A 17,859-nucleotide genomic window follows, 5' to 3' on the forward strand; every position below is an offset into this window, starting at 1 on the left:
AACTGCGATTTTTTTCATAACGCAGAAAAATGTTACTTCAGTCATGTTCTCACCATACTACAGCCAGGCTAACAGGTAATTACGATTTATGATTAGCATTTATACCTGGAGGGGGGAGGGGAGCTCTCTATATAGTATTTATTAAGCAACAGAAAAGTCTAGAATATCGCATAGTTGTATTTCATTTGAAACGGCACTTGCTTCTTTCCAGAATTTACTAACATGTCTAGCACCGCTGTCACACGCTATAAGTACAATAACACTCCCTGGTTTCATCTCTTGAGCAATCTTAGCAGCAGCCACTGCATTAATAGCAGTGCTACTACCAATAAATAAGCCGTCATTAACGGATAGATACTTCGCCATTTTAATTGCCTGTTCATCAGTGACCCTAACGGCATCATCTATGTACCGTTCCCCACGTTGGAAGTTCTTCGTTATCCTATTCAACCCAATCCCTTCAACAATGGTGTCCACTTGATGCCTTCTCCTACTTCCTTCCTTTTCGACTTGATCGTACATAACCCCAAATTTTATTCTATTATAGAATCCAGATCCCTGTGGGTCTGCTAATACTGTCTTGACTCTATTACCCAGTTTCTCTTTCAAATAACGAGAAACCCCGGCTATTGTACCTCCAGTACCACAACCAGCGACAAATACATCTACTGAACCTTTCAACTGTTTGTATATTTCAGGGCCAGTGGTAGAATAATGAATTGCCCAATTAGCCTCGTTTTCAAATTGATCAGCAAAGATGCCTTTGTTACCATGGCCTTCCTCGTTTAACAGTTGACATGCTTTCTTGGATGCATTAACATACTGATTCGGATCTACAATACTTGCAGGCTTTACTTTACGTATGTGAGCTCCAAGGCATTCTAACATCGACAGTTTTTCTTGGGATGTATCATCTGGTAATGAGATATGTGACTGATAACCCAACGCATTGCATATTGTCGCAATGGAAATCCCAGTGGATCCGCTTGTACCTTCAAATATTACATCACGGTGACCTCTAGTAAGTAACCCTTGCGACTCTGCTGTTGTCACAATGTTCAGGGCCACTCTGTCTTTAGCGCTTCCTGCAGGGTTGGCAAGCTCTAACTTTGCATATATCTTACAACGAGTGAACTTCGACAGCGACGGGATCAAGACCATAGGAGTATTTCCAATCAGTTCTTCGACCCCATTTTTTGGGGGTGACAGATCCGTCAAAGTGTTGGATTTCTTGTACGCATAATATAACGAAGCTATAGCTATAACAGTCGAAACTGTCGTTATAGCATCCTTCCAACATGCCCACGATTCATGGTGTTGAGGCATATTATCACTCTCCAAAAAAAGGACGTCTTTATGAAGAATGATAAAATATCGTTCGTTTCAGGAATCTGACCTGGGTATTAGTGAGGATCCAGAGAGTGTATATGTATTTGTTAACTAAGATTGTAATACAAATCACCTTATATGCATTTTTGAGTGAAAAAAGTCTCGATAGTAGCGCCTAAAAATGCTTACATATTGCACCACACCCTTTAGATCCAATTGTTGCAAAGAGAATATGATTTATTTAAAGCTAACATGACAACGAACAAAGATCCAGATATAATACTTGTAATATGGCGATGTTTGATTGAAATTTGAATTATTGAAGTGATTTAGTCGCATCTCTACATGTTTAACATTGTCAGCATGAAGTTTTTCTATAGATAACGGAGAAAAATAACACTAGTTAGCCAGCTTCCAATAAAATAAGAGTATTTTGGTATTTAATATACAACTATATTCTTTGCGACTTGTTCTATATTATTGTCGTCTCTATATAAAGATCAAAACGTTTGCTTAAAAATGTATATATCACTCTAACGTCTATCTAAAGATGTATTATATGGATGATGATAACAGATCTGGTAAGCTTACGTCGTTAAAGGATCATACTAAAAGGATTCGTAATTCATAAGAGACAAAGCGAAGGCGAAAAAACATCATGTTTCGATTAAAAAAGGGTATTATCTTTTAGAAATGGTACAGACTTAGTACACGGGGGGTTGGACTGGGAATATTGGGGCGATGACAATGGTAACGACATTGTGGTCCGTTTTTATTCCCTCTAATCATCGTCACCTACTACTTGTTTCAGTGGTTCGCTTTCATTAACATACAGGCCGTGCTCCTGTATATAGCGGATTACGGAATTTGGTAGTAGATACTGTACGGACATTCCGCGTCTTAGGAATAGCCTAACCTTAGTAGAGGAAATATCATTGTATATCAGCTGTTTGATCACCAGAATGTTCCGCCTGTGTTTATAAAGGATATCGTGGGACAATAAGAACGAACGGACATCAGAGCCTGTGCGCTCAATAAGCAAGCATCCATATTGTCCTAATATATGGTGCAAATCAGCATTAGCCCAGACATTAAGCTCGCCCATGGACACAATCAGATCACCGCCAGCCAAAAGCATGATCTTAACACCAACCATCTCGCCCTTGCTGTTTTCGATCCCACCACGTTTCACATTGATCTCATCATTAAAGTGGTCGAGAACTTTAGCTGTTCTTGTATAGTGAGGCTGCAACGACTCCCACGCATCGACCATCAGCCAAGAAGACGTACGCTCACAAGCCAATTCACACATCCTCACACGGTGAATGGCAGGCGCCAGCCCCGGTTTCTTATAGCTATCGCTCACAGGCGAGTAATACCCACCAATCACCTCAAACCTTGTCTGCTCCTGAATTGCATCCAGAGCCATCTCAAACATCCGTAAATGCAAATGTGTGATTGGCGAAAACGACCCGCACGCAACAATAACCAGGGGCAGCTTATTCGAATGCTCCAACCGTGTTTTCAGCCTATGAACCGGAAATTCATAATCCACAAGTTTTCTAGCCTGTCTTACAATTCCCCGAGGAACCTCCTCCAAATCAGCCGTTTGAAACTGATGAATCAACGAGTTACTACTCGCCCGTTCCCGTTCCATCCCCCCCACCAACTCCTCCACCCCGGGCTGCTTCCGCTTTCCCACCAGACATCCACTTTTCAACAATGGCACCTCAATCCCACTACCATTCTCCTCATCTGACTCTGAACACTCCTCAGAACTACACTCAACATCACCCTGCCGCAAAGGAATCCCCCCGTTGGTCTTGAACTTTTTCCCATTGATCGACTTCCGTCCTGCAGGCTTCTTGATACCGCTGTCGCCTTTAGAACCCCCCCCACCCAACGACGCATCAAAATCCGTAAACACTAGATTCTCAATAGGCCCATTTTTGGGAATTGCTGATTTTGGAACCAGAGGAGGCTGCGGGTCATCCTCTGCATTACCAGGTTTAAAAGTTGATGCCTTAGTTGGATCCATTAGCCTCTCTGTCCTTCAAAATCAAACTTGGAACAACGTTAATCCAAAAAACTGCTCAGCACAAAATGAAAGAACAAGGATAGTAGTGATCCAATATGAATAAAAAAGATTATTAAAAAACAATAGCGATCATATATATATAATAAACGACCTCCAAGTCTCTATTATCAAATTAACCGCTATCACAGAAGATGCCTCTTAGATTTTTTAAATTTCAAGTTATATTTTAAAAAGGTTTTTTTATTTTTAATAATTCTTTTCTTGATTTTCGTCGAGAAAAGCCCGGAGAAGCTTAGTGATAAATCGGTGGGTACTTGAGGGAAAAGAATCTGATGACGGGAGACTGCTCGTTGGAAAGAGTGGTTTAATCGCAGAAGCGGCACTGCGCAGGCCGGCCTGCTCCATCAGCTAATTAAATATGTATTTGTCAGCGATGTGGCACCAATTATGGAGTTGGCAGGAAGGATTTCTTTGTATTACTTGTAGTTGCAGTTGCGACTGCGACGATGACGACGGACTGAAAGGCAGCGCTAAAAACATCAAGACGTTACGCGGGAGTCCTGAACAGGAAATTGGAAGGGGAGTGATGGTACGTTAATGAGCTGACACATGGAGTTCCACCCCTTTTCAGAGTTTGTAGCCACAATACACAGAAAGCAGGTTTATGTGGTTTGGGTGCCGTGAACATAATGTCGTGGGGGGATTTGACAGTTTAAAAAACCCGAGTTTGGTTGATATTCCAAGTCAAGTACATACACGAAAACACAAAAGACAGGCATTGATTATCGTAGTTTTGCAACAATCCAACAACAACAATCAGGTAAAACGGTCACAGCCAGTCATTCAGTCACTTATTCAGTTAGTCAGTTTTATTTCGGGCAACGCAACGGATAACCAAAAAGAAGCAAGAGAGAGTATTTTTAAAAGAACAGAAAAAAAACACACACTCACAAGATGTACAAGATTTACGCGCTAGGGTCGAACGGCAGTGGTCAGCTTAGGCATCGGACACTTTAAAGACGTGATGATACCTCATTTAACATTTGAGAGTGCCAAGAAACCTATTAAAGTGTCCTGTGGGGGCAACCACTCGCTTGTGTTGATGGAGGACGGCCAGCTTTGGGCGTCAGGAGACAGTCGACAGGGCCAGTTTGCTAGTAAAGATGGGAAGTGTACATATAATTGGACGCAGATCCCGGGGGAGTTTCAAGACGTTGCTTGTGGGTGGGATTATTCGGTCGTCATCGATATACACGGCAATGTGCTTACGTGTGGGGCGGGACTAAACGGCGAGTTGGGGCTTGGCCATATAAAATGCAGTTCGTCCTGGAGGCGGGTCACCACATGTTTAAACAACAGCCGTGCAGTACACTCATCCTTCCAGAATGTGGTACTACGAGACGGCAACAAACTATTTGGATGGGGGCCCAACCGCAAGGGCCAGCTAAAGGAACCAAAAACAAAGGGCTACGACACTCCAAAGCTTATATACGAGGGCAAAGATATCACCCAAGTCACTATGGGCAAGGACTTTATCGCAATTATCGACGCAGGCAAGCTCGTTATTTCAGGCACTATGAAAGAACGCATCAATGATATAATTCGCGACGTATCCTCCGAGGAGATTGTAAAGATAGCCGCTATGTGGTCCTCCTTGCATATCTGGACCAAGGGCGACATATTCTCCTATGGCAATGGCAACTACGGCCAGATGTTCACATGGGACCGTCCTTCAAACATGACCCATTTCACCACAGGCAGCGAACATGGCATAATGTCCCTATCCAACGGGCGCGTGTTCTGCTGGGGCTGGGGCGAGCATGGCAATTGCGGACCCTCCACTACAAAGTTCCTGGAGGATTCGTCTCCATTCAACGACAAGAGCAACATCGTCAGCACTTTGAACTGTGTTCTAGAAACTACAGAAAAGATAATCTGGCTACAAGGTGGCTGTGCCACTTCCTGGATATGTACAAAATGTTAAAAAGTACCTTTCCCATATTCATGAACAAAAAAAAATTACAATTTTTTCGCCTGTCACTACAAAGAAAGAAGAAGAATTTAAACCCCTTCTAATTTCCTTGACCCAAGAACCTTCCTTCCTCCGGCGTATCTCTCCTGCTGTATTACCCCCATCCGGTCCTTGGCGTTGGCCAACGGGCTAACCCAGGCGTGGTAGCACTTTGTGGTCGAAGACCACAAAGTGCTACCACGCCTGGACCGACCGTCGTCACTTAGCCAGCCAAACAACAAAAACCAGAAAAAAATAAAACAACGGTGAAAGGTAAGCCAGAGAAAAACGGAAAGAATAGAGAGAAAAACGGCTCACATGGGAAATATGTATAGACTTCTTGATTATTAATCTAGGAGACGTGTATCGTAGAAGGGGCTACAGGAAGAGATATCCAACCCCCCCCACTTCTTTTCAACATCTCGCACGTTACAGAACCGCCAAAAAACACAAGGGAAGAGCGAGAAAGGTAATGTTTTTTCAGGTCCCTATATATATATTCTATGCAGTTTGTTTATTTAGTTGATTTTAATTGTTTTTTGCTTCGCTCACGAGATTTGCCGCTTGTCGCATTTGTTTACGGCGTTTCTTTTTTGTTTACAGGCCGCGGCGGCGGCCTGTAAACAAAAAAGAAACGCGGGCTCCTCGGTATGATTTAATAAAATAACGAGAAGAGCTTGATTGGTTCAACTTCAACGGTAAATAGGGAGATGACACATTGCAGATCAAACTGTAATGATATAAGTTATATATTTGTTATATGTGTGGTGTATGCTTGAGCAACTCTAATGATAAATGTAGCTTCTCAAGTTATCGCGTAGTAGTGACACCTAAATCTAAGATGTTTCTAGGAAGCATTATAAAAGTAGATAATTTAAGAAGCAATATTATGCCGTAAACTTGTTTTCTTGCTACCAACTGGAGTTTAGCACTATAGATTGAGTTGCATGTTGATAGCTTCGTTGGTGTGGGCGGGTAACCCCAACAACCATGCATTGCATGGTTGTTGGGGTTACCCGCCCATTCGGGCGACGGGCGTCGCGGGGAAGCTGTGCTCACGTCGTACGAGGCGCGCCACGTGACGTCGCTGGTGGTGGCAAATGTTGACTCTCTGATATATACAAAACTCGAAAGAAAAATATACAACTAAATATATATAAAAAAATTACTGGAAAAATAAAGTTGAAGCAGCAGCACGAGCCAGGAGGCAGAACGAGAACGAGACGAGAACCAGAACCAGAGGAAGCAGACAGGTGCTTGTTTGTAATTGTTAGCTCTTTGTAACGAAGAAGGAGGTGGACAGGCTTATACGAGGATACAGGTATATATATATAATAAAGAGGAACTAATGAATAACCCTCCGCCAATGATGGGGTATCAACTTTCCGCTGGGGCGAGTGTACCGCAAATGCTTGGTACTCCTCAAGGACTGGCGCAGCAGTTGCATCAGGGTGGGGCGCAGCAGCCGCAACCTCAGCTGCAGCTGCAGCCGCAGCCGCAGCCGCAGCAGCAGCAGCAGCAGGTGTTGCAGCAGCCGCCAGGGTTAGGTAACAATTCTCAGCAGTTGTTGAGTCAGTTAAACCAGACGAATGTTTCTAACACGGGGAATCCGTTGTATCATCCGCACCAGAGCGATCCGTCGCTGGTTAATAATCCGATCTGGAAGCTGCAGCTGCAGCTGGCTGCGATTTCGAGGCAGTCGGTGGGTCAAGCAAATGCGTATGCGAGGCAGAACGCTATGAAGAAGTATTTGATGAATCAGTCGGGTACTGCTGGGCAGACGCAGCAGACGGGGGGCCAGCAGTCGGGGCAGGCACAGCAGCAGGGGCAGGGACAGGCACAGCAGGGGCAGCAGCCGGGGCAGGCTGCAGATATAGCCAAGTCGCTGGTGGACTTTACCAAGCAGTATCTTTTGGAGATGGTTAGTGATCTGGGCGTGCCAGCCAGCTCTACGACTCCTGGGCCCGGCCAGCAGGAGCAGAGGCCGCATGGGACTCCGTTGTCCACTCCCAGCACTCCAAAGGCGGAGCTGGTGAACAACACACAGTCCACGCCGTCGATGTTGCTGCAGCAGCAGCAGCACAAGAAGCTGTCGCAGTTTAATATCGACGAGGACGACGAAGTGGAGCATCGGATGGTGGCGCCGGTGAATACGAAGTACGATGAGCAGCTTTGGCACACGATCGATCTGTCGAACTTGGCACTTTACAACCTTAACGATAACCTGTTCAAGTACGACTTTTTAACGCGGTTGTATCTGAACGGGAACAACTTGACGCAACTGCCCCCTGCTATCAAGAAGCTACGGAATTTACGAGTTTTGGATGTGTCGCATAATAGATTGACGGAGTTGCCCACCGAACTAGGCATGTGCTACCAACTGAAGTACCTTTATTTCTTTGATAACATGGTCTCGAGTCTGCCTTGGGAGTTTGGCAATCTATTCAACTTGCAATTTCTGGGTTGTGAGGGGAATCCATTGGACAAGCAGTTAATAAAGACCTTGACGGAGAAGTCGGTGACAGGTTTAATCTTCTATCTAAGGGATAACGCCCCGGAGCTCCCGCTACCGGAGCCTCGTCATTTTATTGAGATTAACGCGGACGGAGAGTTGACCCAGGAACATGTATCGTTAGAAGAATCCAATAGCCACGTGAATCAGGACACCCTCAAGAGGTCTTTCACCCTCTTGTCGTACAATACCCTATGCCAGCATTATGCAACCCCCAAGATGTACCGCTTCGTGCCATCGTGGGCCCTAAGCTGGGATTATAGACGTGAAAAATTAAAAGAGGAGGTCTTATCTTATCAGACAGATGTCATTTGTTTGCAGGAGGTGGAAAGTAAAACCTACGAGGAGTTCTGGTTGCCTTTGTTGGAAAAGCAAGGTTATTCGGGAGTTTTCCATGCAAAGACTAGGGCAAGAACGATGCAGGTAAAGGACGCCAAAAAGGTAGATGGATGCTGCATCTTTTACAAAAACTCGGAATTTTCGTGTATCTTCAAGGATGCTATTGACTTTAGCAGTGTTTGGATGAAACATAAAAAGTTCCAGCGCACGGAGGACTACTTGAACCGTGCTATGAATAAAGACAACATAGCCTTGATTGTGAAACTAAAACATGAGCTAAGTGGAGAACATGTCTGGGTTGTAACAACCCATTTGCATTGGGATCCTCACTTTAACGATGTCAAGACCTTCCAGGTTGGTGTATTACTGGATTACATTGAGAAACTATTAAAACAACAAAGCAACATCGGAAACCCTCAAGAGAAGAAGAAAGTTCCGCTAATCATCTGTGGTGATTTCAACTCTCAATCTCACTCCGCTGTAGTGGAGTTATTCACTACTGGATTTGTAAAGTCTCATAAAGATATTGAAGGACGCGACTTTGGCTACATGTCTCAAAAAAACTATGCTCACAATTTATCCCTAAAATCCAGTTATGAGGTTATTGGAGAACTACCTTTTACTAATTTGTCTCCGTCATTTACTGATGTTATCGATTACATATGGTATTCTACACAAGCTTTACGTGTACGTGGGGTACTAGGCGCCATAGATCCAACATATGCTTCCAAATTTATCGGTCTACCTAATGATAAAGTTCCAAGCGACCATATACCTTTGCTGACGAGATTCGAGTTTACGAAGGGCTCCTCTAGCAGTAATGGTAACGGCAACAACAACGGTATGATTATATGATTTATATGAGGAATGAACAAAAATGACTAGCACAAAAGGTAACGAAAAACAAAAAGACAACAACAACAACAATCATATATAAATATACATATATATATATACCATATATTCTGTGTGGTTTAGTTCACGTTTGTTTTATTTTCCATATTGTGTCTTCAGTTCTTTTTATTTGTTCCTTGTTAGTCCGCTACCATTTTGTTCGGTCAGCCGTCGCCTCTCCCCTCTCAGTACCAGTTTATCCTGTAACGTTACAAGAGTAAAGAACCTTTTGTTTGATTATAAGAAGGCTTATAGGTTAGATCCCGCCATTACGTAGATTTCACCGCTCAATGGATTTTTTTTATTCTAATAAATATTACAACGTATGTATAACATCATCTGCTTATCTTCAATTACACCGGAGCCTGATAATTTCCTGGTTGAGCATTTATCAACATTTATTTAACGATCTCTATCCACACAACGTTGGCCCCTTCAAGGGAACAAACAGTTTTGAAGAGAACCTGCACATACCAGCAGAAAACGGAGATAAAGAGAAAGTGGGATAGTTTGAAAGAGAAGCTCTATCTTGTCAAAATCATTGAAGCAAACAAACCATGTCAACATTGGCTGAAAATGCGAGTCTAATAGACTCTCATGAGTTACTGACAGACGAACAACACGATGTACCGAAACGTCCCGGTTATGTGGGCCATTTAACCCCGTACGTTTGTCTCTTTCTCGGAATTTCGTTGTTGTTGCCTTGGAACTGTGTGCTGAATGTGTGCTTATTCTTCGAGACCAAAGTATTCCAGGAAAACACTATCTATGCTAAAATATATACTAGTACTATGATGACTAATTTTACAGGGATAAGTGCATTTTTGTCCATTTGGTTGGTGAGCAGACAACGTAATTACTCAAACCGGATCATCTTGGGGCTAATATTAAGCGGTGCTGCTTTGGGAATATTTGGTATCTTTATCTTGATACATGATCTGCTGCCCATGGGTTTTCTTTTTGCATCATTATGATCCTGGTGGCGAGCATTGCAATTAGTACAACAATTATGCAAAATGGCGTCTTCGCATTGTCCAATGTCCTATCCCCAACGCACATACAGGTAATGTGCATTGGCCAATCGGTTTCAGGCGCCGCGCTTTCTTTACTGGTGTTCTTGCTCTCTCTGGTTGGCGATGCTAAAGACCCAAGCACTGAAGGGACCTTCACGTACTTTGTTTCCAGTGCATGGATTGCTATACTCACCTTACTCCTCTACAAATACTCAGGCGTCGCAACGCATCTGGACAGCCTTCCCGTAGGAGCTGCAGAAGTAGTATCCCCTATAAAGTTCAAAGTCCTCTTCAATAAACTAAAATACCTCGTACTAGCTATCTATGTCATCCTCTCCATAGTGCTGGTATTCCCTGTATTCGCCTCACATACCTTCGCAAGCGCCCTACCGATGCCCAAAGCGCAATTTGTCCCACTAGCATTCACATTATGGAACATTGGCGACCTGGGCGCCAGAATCATATTGGCCCAACCTCCATTTAAAAGTTTCGCCCTGACCCTCCCACCCGTCTTCATTTTCCTTCTGGCCCTCTCATCCTCACTAATGATCCCCATATTTTTCCTGTTCAACATCAACAATTCATTAACACAACCAAACTACACCATGGACCTACTCTACTTATTCTGGATCCATCTGTTTGGCCTAGCATGTGGTACCATAGTATCATTAAGTATCATGAACGTCAGTCGTCATTGCAACACACAGGAAGAGAAGAAAGCTGCCTCCGGTTGCGTCAATCTGTTTATATGTTTCGGACTGACTACAGGTAGTATATTTAGCTACCTGATTTCCTTCCTAGTCGGTTCTTACTGATCTATATTCCATCATCTCATCCTATTTTAGTTGCCTATTAGTTCTTCCGATGGGCTGCTCCGTATGGAAGGACTTCATTTTGACGATTTTTAAAAATCGAACACGTATCTTCCTCCCTTTCAAATAACGAAGGGTTTCTTTTAACCAAAACTTAAAAACATTGAAAGAAATCAAGTGTATAAAATTATAACGTTGATTGGTTCGTTTGTTTTCGAATAGGCCAGCGTTGGGTGACAGAGAAAGCATAACTTAAGTTTTATTTGTTAGAACTTTGCAGCTCAATGTCGACTTCGGGATATAGCAGAGGTGATGTTGGAACGTTAGGAAGGAGAGGAGCTTCGGACGCTAATGCTGATGATGTAGTTTCTGAGAAGGAGGAAGGTTTAAAGTTGGACACTAAGATAGTTAATGGGGAGGCGGAGGAGGAAGAAGAGGTTAATCCTTTGTATAGGTGGGAGGCTATTGTGATGCCGATATTGTTTACAGCGCTAGCGATATTTACAAGAGTTTACAAGATAGGACTGAATAATCATGTTGTTTGGGATGAGGCACATTTTGGTAAGTTTGGTTCGTATTATTTAAGACATGAGTTTTATCATGATGTCCATCCGCCATTGGGGAAAATGTTGGTGGGGTTCTCAGGGTATCTTGCGGGGTATAATGGGTCGTGGGACTTTCCTTCTGGGGAGCAGTATCCGGAGTATATTGATTATGTGAAAATGAGGCTTTTCAACTCAATGTTTTCGTCGCTATGTGCGCCATTAGCGTATTTTACGGCGAAGGCTATTGGATTTTCTTTACCCACGGTGTGGTTGTTTAGTATTTTGGTGGTGTTTGAGAATTCGTATGCTACTTTGGGGAGGTTTATTCTTTTGGATTCAATGCTACTCTTTTTCACGGTGTGTTCCTACTATACTTTTGTGATGTTTCATAATGAGAGAAGCAGGCCATTTGGCCGGAAATGGTGGAAGTGGCTCCTATTGCTAGGTATTTCTCTAGGATGCACGATTTCCGTTAAGATGGTGGGTTTGTTCATTATCACTCTTGTTGGTATTTATACTATTGTGGACCTATGGAATAAGGCGGGGGACCCTGAGATCGATGTTAAAGACTTTTTAAAGCACTTTGGCGCCAGAGCATTCTGCTTGATTATTGTTCCTATCCTATTGTTCCTCTTTTGCTTTAAGATTCACTTTGACCTATTGGTACGCTCAGGTACTGGTGATGCGGTCATGCCCTCGCTGTTCCAAGCACGTTTGGTCGGATCAGACGTCGGATTAGGCCCACGTGATATTGCAGTCGGTTCATCTGTCGTTTCTATCAAAAACCAGGCGTTAGGAGGCTCTCTATTGCACTCACATGTGCAAACTTTCCCGGAGGGCTCTAACCAACAGCAGATTACTTGTTATGGACACAAAGATTCAAACAATAATTGGAAATTTGATAGAATGAGGGGCTTAGATCCATGGAATGAATCTGTTGACACAGACCCCGAATTTGTTCAAGATAACCATGTTTACAGGTTGGTTCATATCAACACTCTTAGAAACTTACACTCACACCAAATTCGTGCACCAATCACTAACTCATATTGGGAAGTTTCTGGTTATGGCAATAACGAAATAGGTGATCCTAAGGACAACTGGGTAATTGAATTTGTGGACCAACCCACAGAAGAAAATAAGACGGTTTTGCATACTCTATCAACTTCTTTCCGAATCAGACACAGCGAAATGAACTGCTACCTAGCTCAAACTGGTGCTCATCTACCTGAGTGGGGGTTCAGACAGGCCGAGGTAGCATGTGTGCCTAATCCATTTAAAAGGGATAAGAGGACTTGGTGGAATGTTGAAACTCATGAAAATGACAAGTTACCTGCAAGGCCGGAAGGTTTCAGATTCCCAAAAACCAAGTTTATTAAGGATTTTATTCACTTAAACCTAGCAATGATGGCAACAAACAACGCATTAGTTCCTGACCCCGATAAGTTAGACGTATTGGCATCTTCTGCTTGGCAATGGCCATCTTTAAATGTTGGAATCAGATTATGTGGATGGTCCGATGAGCTGGTCAGATATTTCTTGATGGGTTCACCAGCCTCCACATGGCCATCAACTTTCGCAGTAATTATATTAATTAGCATGGTCATTTATTACTTGTTAAGATGGCAAAGACAATGCGTTATTTTCCAGAGCCATCAGGATGCTAACTTATTCTTAGTGGGCGCGTTATACCCATTGTTGGGCTGGGCCTTACATTTCCTTCCATTCGTAATTATGGGTAGGGTGACATATGTACATCACTATTTGCCAGCCTTATACTTTGCGTTATTGGGTTTATCATATTTGTTTGAAGCAGGCATGCAATCATGGAAGAAATCTTCTTATGGCCGTCTGGCGAGAATTGGTGTCTATGGATTGTATTATTTCATTGTAATTTATGGATTTTACTATTTCTTCCCAATTTCTGCAGGTATGTCTGGTCCAGTGAAGGATTTTGAATACTTGAACTTGTTGAAGACTTGGACCATCGCTTAAATTAAAAAAAATTAGGGCGTGGAAGTTAAGTTCATATAATTTTGTACCTACTATTGTGTTTGACTCATTATCTATTACAACAAATATGTAACTGCAGTATAAATAGTTTGTTTATCAGTTTTTGATACGATAAAATAGAAATATAATTGAAAAATTATGAATGCACTCCTAGTTATTGTGTAGGCCTGCGTATGAATATATGTAGGCTGAACCAACCTCATACCAAGTATTAACTACTAAATGATAATATCATTGGGCCTCCATTAGTTCGGATAAATGACCTTGGACTAAAGACACTCCACTTTAAGCATCATTATTTAAGCGAGTAGAACTGTTAGAAGACGTATGGGAACATACAGGAAATACTGAAGATAGGGTATCAGGCTCAGAGGTATTATTGGTATGGCCCTTATTATAAAATTCTCTTGACTCAGAAATGGTTGCAGAATAACCTGGTGGAGATAAGTATTTTACATCTTGGTACGTGGGAGGCACCTCATCATCCCAAGATATTCCCAAGCCTGAACGTTCTGTCATGTGTAGTTTAAACTGCATCCTCAATACACGTGCAGCCCCAGTAGGTATACCTACTACTCGTAAGCTTGCATCTATGCATCCACTATTACTTCGATCTCGCGATGGCAATGAAGGTTCTTCAATGGATTCTCGTCTTTGTAAACTCATATTTCGGTTTGCAAACATTGGTGATAATTCCGCAAGTCTCTGGTCTGCACTGTTGGTAGGGAATGCCTTTCCTTCTGCTGCAACCAAAGAATCATGTAGATTGCTGCTCACTGGTTGTCCATTGGGATATTGAAGAACCTCCTCAGCAACAATAATTTCAACTGATAAGAGATGGCTGACAAATACACCTAGTATTGGATCATCAATGTCGCACGCTACGTTAGTATTCTGATCAACTGGTGGCTTATATGGATTTAACGTCGAAATAGAGTGTACTGGATTTGATACTCCAGAGTTTAATTTTGTTAAGTCAATATCTGTGACTAATTCGATCTTTCCAGATCCAGTAAAATCACTCTTCCAGCCTGATTTGACGTCATCACCAGCCAAAGTACGGGTCTCTTCGATGTAATGAGTGACTTCTCTTTTTTGTTCTTGTTCTACTTGCTGTCTTCTAACACGCTCCTGCTGTTCGAGCAGTTCCTCATGCATGGCGTGGTCACTGGGATGTATGAATCCATCGGGTGTACCGGTAGCATCATCATCCATATCCCCTGCAGCTGAATCTTGTCGCGGTAGGAACATATTAGGATTTATTTGACGGTTTGCAGATGTAGATACAGATACAGTAACCTGAGGACCCATATCAGATGTTCTTTTAATCGGCTTAGCAGGTTTCTTTGAGCTCCTCGCCTGCTTTTCTCTGACAGTATCCTCAATAGCCTTGAGGGTACCTATGTGCATTTTACAGGCATGGGACCTAATGCGAACGTTTTCATCAACACGCCAAGTTAATCTGCGCATCCTCCATCTCCTATCACCAGTATAAATTCCATGCAGCTTCAGTTCTAAAGGTATCGTAGACCTGGGATGAACCACGTTTGGTAAAACAGCGCTTGCAGTAACATCTGTTGGAGGAAACACCCGCAAGGAATTTCTATCAGGTCCCCGTAAAATACTTCTAGTTATTGGTATGGGAAATTTTAATTCTAAACGATCTACGGTATTTTTACTTCCAGGTCCCTTTGATAATGTTTTATAAAAAGCTACCGCAATGAGTTCGTAACTTATATGGGTAGAACCCGTCGACCCAAGATTACAAGTCACAGGTAAATCGCCCTGCAACAGATGAGAAAATGGATATGTATGGTAACCTAGAGTGACATCGATAGGGTTCGACACTATATCCCAATTTGCCAATTCTATCACTTTTGACCGGCAATTGCTGCACGAAGAAAGAGCTGGGTTACTAGGCATGAAGGGCTTGCCGTACCTTACCTTCTGCACAAGCGAGAGGCTAAAACATATCACTGTTAACTTATCAATGGTGCTAGACAAGTGGTACAAGGTGTCCTTCGCAGATGATGCTGGAGACTTCACCGTCGACAGACTAGTCAAACGAGACATCGGTGTGGACACTAAGCTGTTTACCATCCGGGACGATGCATTACTACCTGCATCTAACGATCGATTCTTAGAAGCTGCCGATGGGTTCCCTACACACAACCTAATCACCCCATTCAACAAAGCCCCTGATGATTCAATAGGAGCACCATATAAAACACATGGAGGTGACTCAATATCAATTTCTAAATTAACATACTGAGTCTCATCACTCCCACCACTTATGAAATCTCCTCCTCCCGGCCCCAACGATCTAAGAGACCTGACGCCCCCACTACCCTTGGAATTACCTCCAAATATTGGAAACACCATCTCATATGCCCAAACACCCAAATATGGATTTATTTTTAAATGGGAAATCCGAAGTAACACCGATAATTTTCTGCCTATATCTTATCTATAAAAAGATCCTTGTATATGTCTCTCTGTCTGTGTGTCTATGTGTTCCAATTCAAACCCAACCTTCACCGTTTAACCCCGTACCAAAACCACAATCTATAAATATATTAAGGAATCCCTAGTCGTCGAAGATAATCCCCTTTAAACTAACTAGTAAATCACAACTTCCTAGTTTACACTTATACATTATACAAAACTTGTGTCCAAAACTAATAACGCCCTTCTCTCAAGAGAGAGAACGCTTTCAACATAAAACGAAGAATCAAATTCTGAAAGGACCATCTTTGACAAAAAATCATCCAACACACAACAAGAAAAAGAAAAATCCTCACGCTGTTGGTGCTGTGCTACTCTAACCCAGCCAATCTACCTAATATATCATCCACTTCAACCTCCAATTTAACCTCCAATGCATTAGACCTCGAAGGCCTCACTTTAGTATGCATATATGTTTAACGTTCATCTGCTTACAAAGCCAAGAGAGACCTACCTCATCGCTGCCGATACATTACAACATAACTCAGTACAAAAGGTAAACACAAACGCAAGGGCATTAAAACCCTAGATGGAGTCATGCAACCACACCCCACTGCCAAATCAGGTTCTACATGTCACCCTTTCTTCTAAGTAAACACTGCATAACCTAACTTAGAATATCCCCCATGCTCGAGCTTGCTCTTCAATGGGATCTGCTACCTATTTAAAATTAAGGTTTCAACTAAAACAAAAAACAAAAAACAAACAACAACAAATAGAGGAGCCTGTAAGCCCTCTCTCCGGCGGTGGAAACCAATAATCCATCATGTTTTTGATTGACAGTTACGATGGCCTGTTGCTCCCCTCATCTCTATACCCGGGTGCTGGAGGGGTAAAGAAACTGAAAACATATGCTGTTAGCTGCAAAAAATTATCATTTCAAAATGGTAAATCCTATTACTAAGAATGGCATCCTCGTTGCGATTTATAGTAATAGGGTCGATTTTTGCTTGTGCCAAACTTCACTAATGCTGCCTTTATCCCTTTAGCATGCTTGACGTTCTTGGAAAGTGGGATTGTTGCATAGAACATCCACTACAAAATTTAGCCCATAATTACTCCGATCATACCTTGCAGCATTTAAGGCAAAGTGAATGCAGTCTATGACTGCACATAGCCACACTCCCAAATACACACGCTGTCTTTCTGTTTCCTGCAGCACCGCACCATCCCCAGCGACGTTTGCACTACGACTTATCTACAAACACACGCATACCTGCACGCACACGCACAAACATACACACAAAACCCACCCTGGCTTAACATCATCCTGCAATAATACTACTAATTACACACTGAAGACGACAACAGGGAAATAATTCCATCAAGCCAAAAACGCGAAAAGTTGACACTTCTAGTGGCGCCGTGCGATTACTTCTGCATTCCTTTATTGTCTTTTTTTTCAATTTGGGACAGAATAATAACCTCTCTATCTGTCTTCCTCGAAGAGGTCTCGAGGGAACAATTCGAGATGTGGTGGTATTCTCTCTGCTGTATTATATTCTTCTTTCCTTCTTCTTGTCATTTTATTTGGATTCTCTGTTTCCCTCACATTGAAGTTTGAGGATAGAAGACACAAGTTACAGTGTCAAGTTGATTGCTAGTCATATTCACATTTTGGAGAAGGAGTATTGGAAAAGAATTTGTAGACGAAAATAATATTGTTGGAAAGAATATATCGGCTTTTTGAAAGGTTGAAGATAGGCAGGAGAGATATTGGTGCAATCTGGTTGTTATCACAAGGGATCTTCCAGGACATATTAAAAAAAGGATACTTTTACGTTCGTTTTAATTAGTGGTATCTTTTATTATCTTTATTTTGAAGGATTTATTTGATTCAGTCAGTGA

General features: G+C 42.4%; 6 protein-coding genes and 1 further gene across 6 annotated transcripts; 4 read left to right on the top strand and 3 right to left on the bottom strand.

The window, feature by feature from the left end:
* Positions 1-141: 141 nt before the first annotated feature.
* Positions 142-1,326, bottom strand: MCY1 (putative cysteine synthase; the record flags this gene model as incomplete). Its single annotated transcript, XM_003647949.1, has 1 exon — positions 142-1,326. One exon carries the CDS (start codon positions 1,324-1,326, stop codon positions 142-144), a length of 1,185 nt encoding a protein of 394 aa, XP_003647997.1.
* Positions 1,327-2,110: 784 nt separating this feature from the next.
* Ecym_7352 (nicotinamide/nicotinic acid mononucleotide adenylyltransferase) lies at positions 2,111-3,367 on the bottom strand (the record flags this gene model as incomplete). The annotated part of the gene is made up of 1 exon (XM_003647950.1): positions 2,111-3,367. The coding sequence occupies one exon, from the start codon at positions 3,365-3,367 to the stop codon at positions 2,111-2,113; it is 1,257 nt and encodes a 418-aa protein (XP_003647998.1).
* A 1,024-nt stretch (positions 3,368-4,391) lies between these two features.
* Positions 4,392-5,351, top strand: ATS1 (Ats1p; the record flags this gene model as incomplete). Its single annotated transcript, XM_003647951.1, has 1 exon — positions 4,392-5,351. One exon carries the CDS (start codon positions 4,392-4,394, stop codon positions 5,349-5,351), a length of 960 nt encoding a protein of 319 aa, XP_003647999.1.
* A 1,375-nt stretch (positions 5,352-6,726) lies between these two features.
* CCR4 (CCR4-NOT core exoribonuclease subunit CCR4) lies at positions 6,727-9,084 on the top strand (the record flags this gene model as incomplete). Its single annotated transcript, XM_003647952.1, has 1 exon — positions 6,727-9,084. One exon carries the CDS (start codon positions 6,727-6,729, stop codon positions 9,082-9,084), a length of 2,358 nt encoding a protein of 785 aa, XP_003648000.1.
* Positions 9,085-9,680: 596 nt separating this feature from the next.
* Ecym_7355 lies at positions 9,681-10,951 on the top strand (the record flags this gene model as incomplete).
* A 281-nt stretch (positions 10,952-11,232) lies between these two features.
* PMT2 (dolichyl-phosphate-mannose-protein mannosyltransferase PMT2) lies at positions 11,233-13,488 on the top strand (the record flags this gene model as incomplete). The annotated part of the gene is made up of 1 exon (XM_003647953.1): positions 11,233-13,488. The coding sequence occupies one exon, from the start codon at positions 11,233-11,235 to the stop codon at positions 13,486-13,488; it is 2,256 nt and encodes a 751-aa protein (XP_003648001.1).
* A 303-nt stretch (positions 13,489-13,791) lies between these two features.
* Positions 13,792-15,888, bottom strand: LDB19 (Ldb19p; the record flags this gene model as incomplete). Its single annotated transcript, XM_003647954.1, has 1 exon — positions 13,792-15,888. The coding sequence occupies one exon, from the start codon at positions 15,886-15,888 to the stop codon at positions 13,792-13,794; it is 2,097 nt and encodes a 698-aa protein (XP_003648002.1).
* Between the last annotated feature and the right edge of the window lie 1,971 nt (positions 15,889-17,859).

The sequence above is a fragment of the Eremothecium cymbalariae genome, chromosome 7, assembly GCF_000235365.1.
Source record: "Eremothecium cymbalariae DBVPG#7215 chromosome 7, complete sequence".
Classification (NCBI taxonomy): Eukaryota; Fungi; Ascomycota; class Saccharomycetes; order Saccharomycetales; family Saccharomycetaceae; genus Eremothecium; species Eremothecium cymbalariae.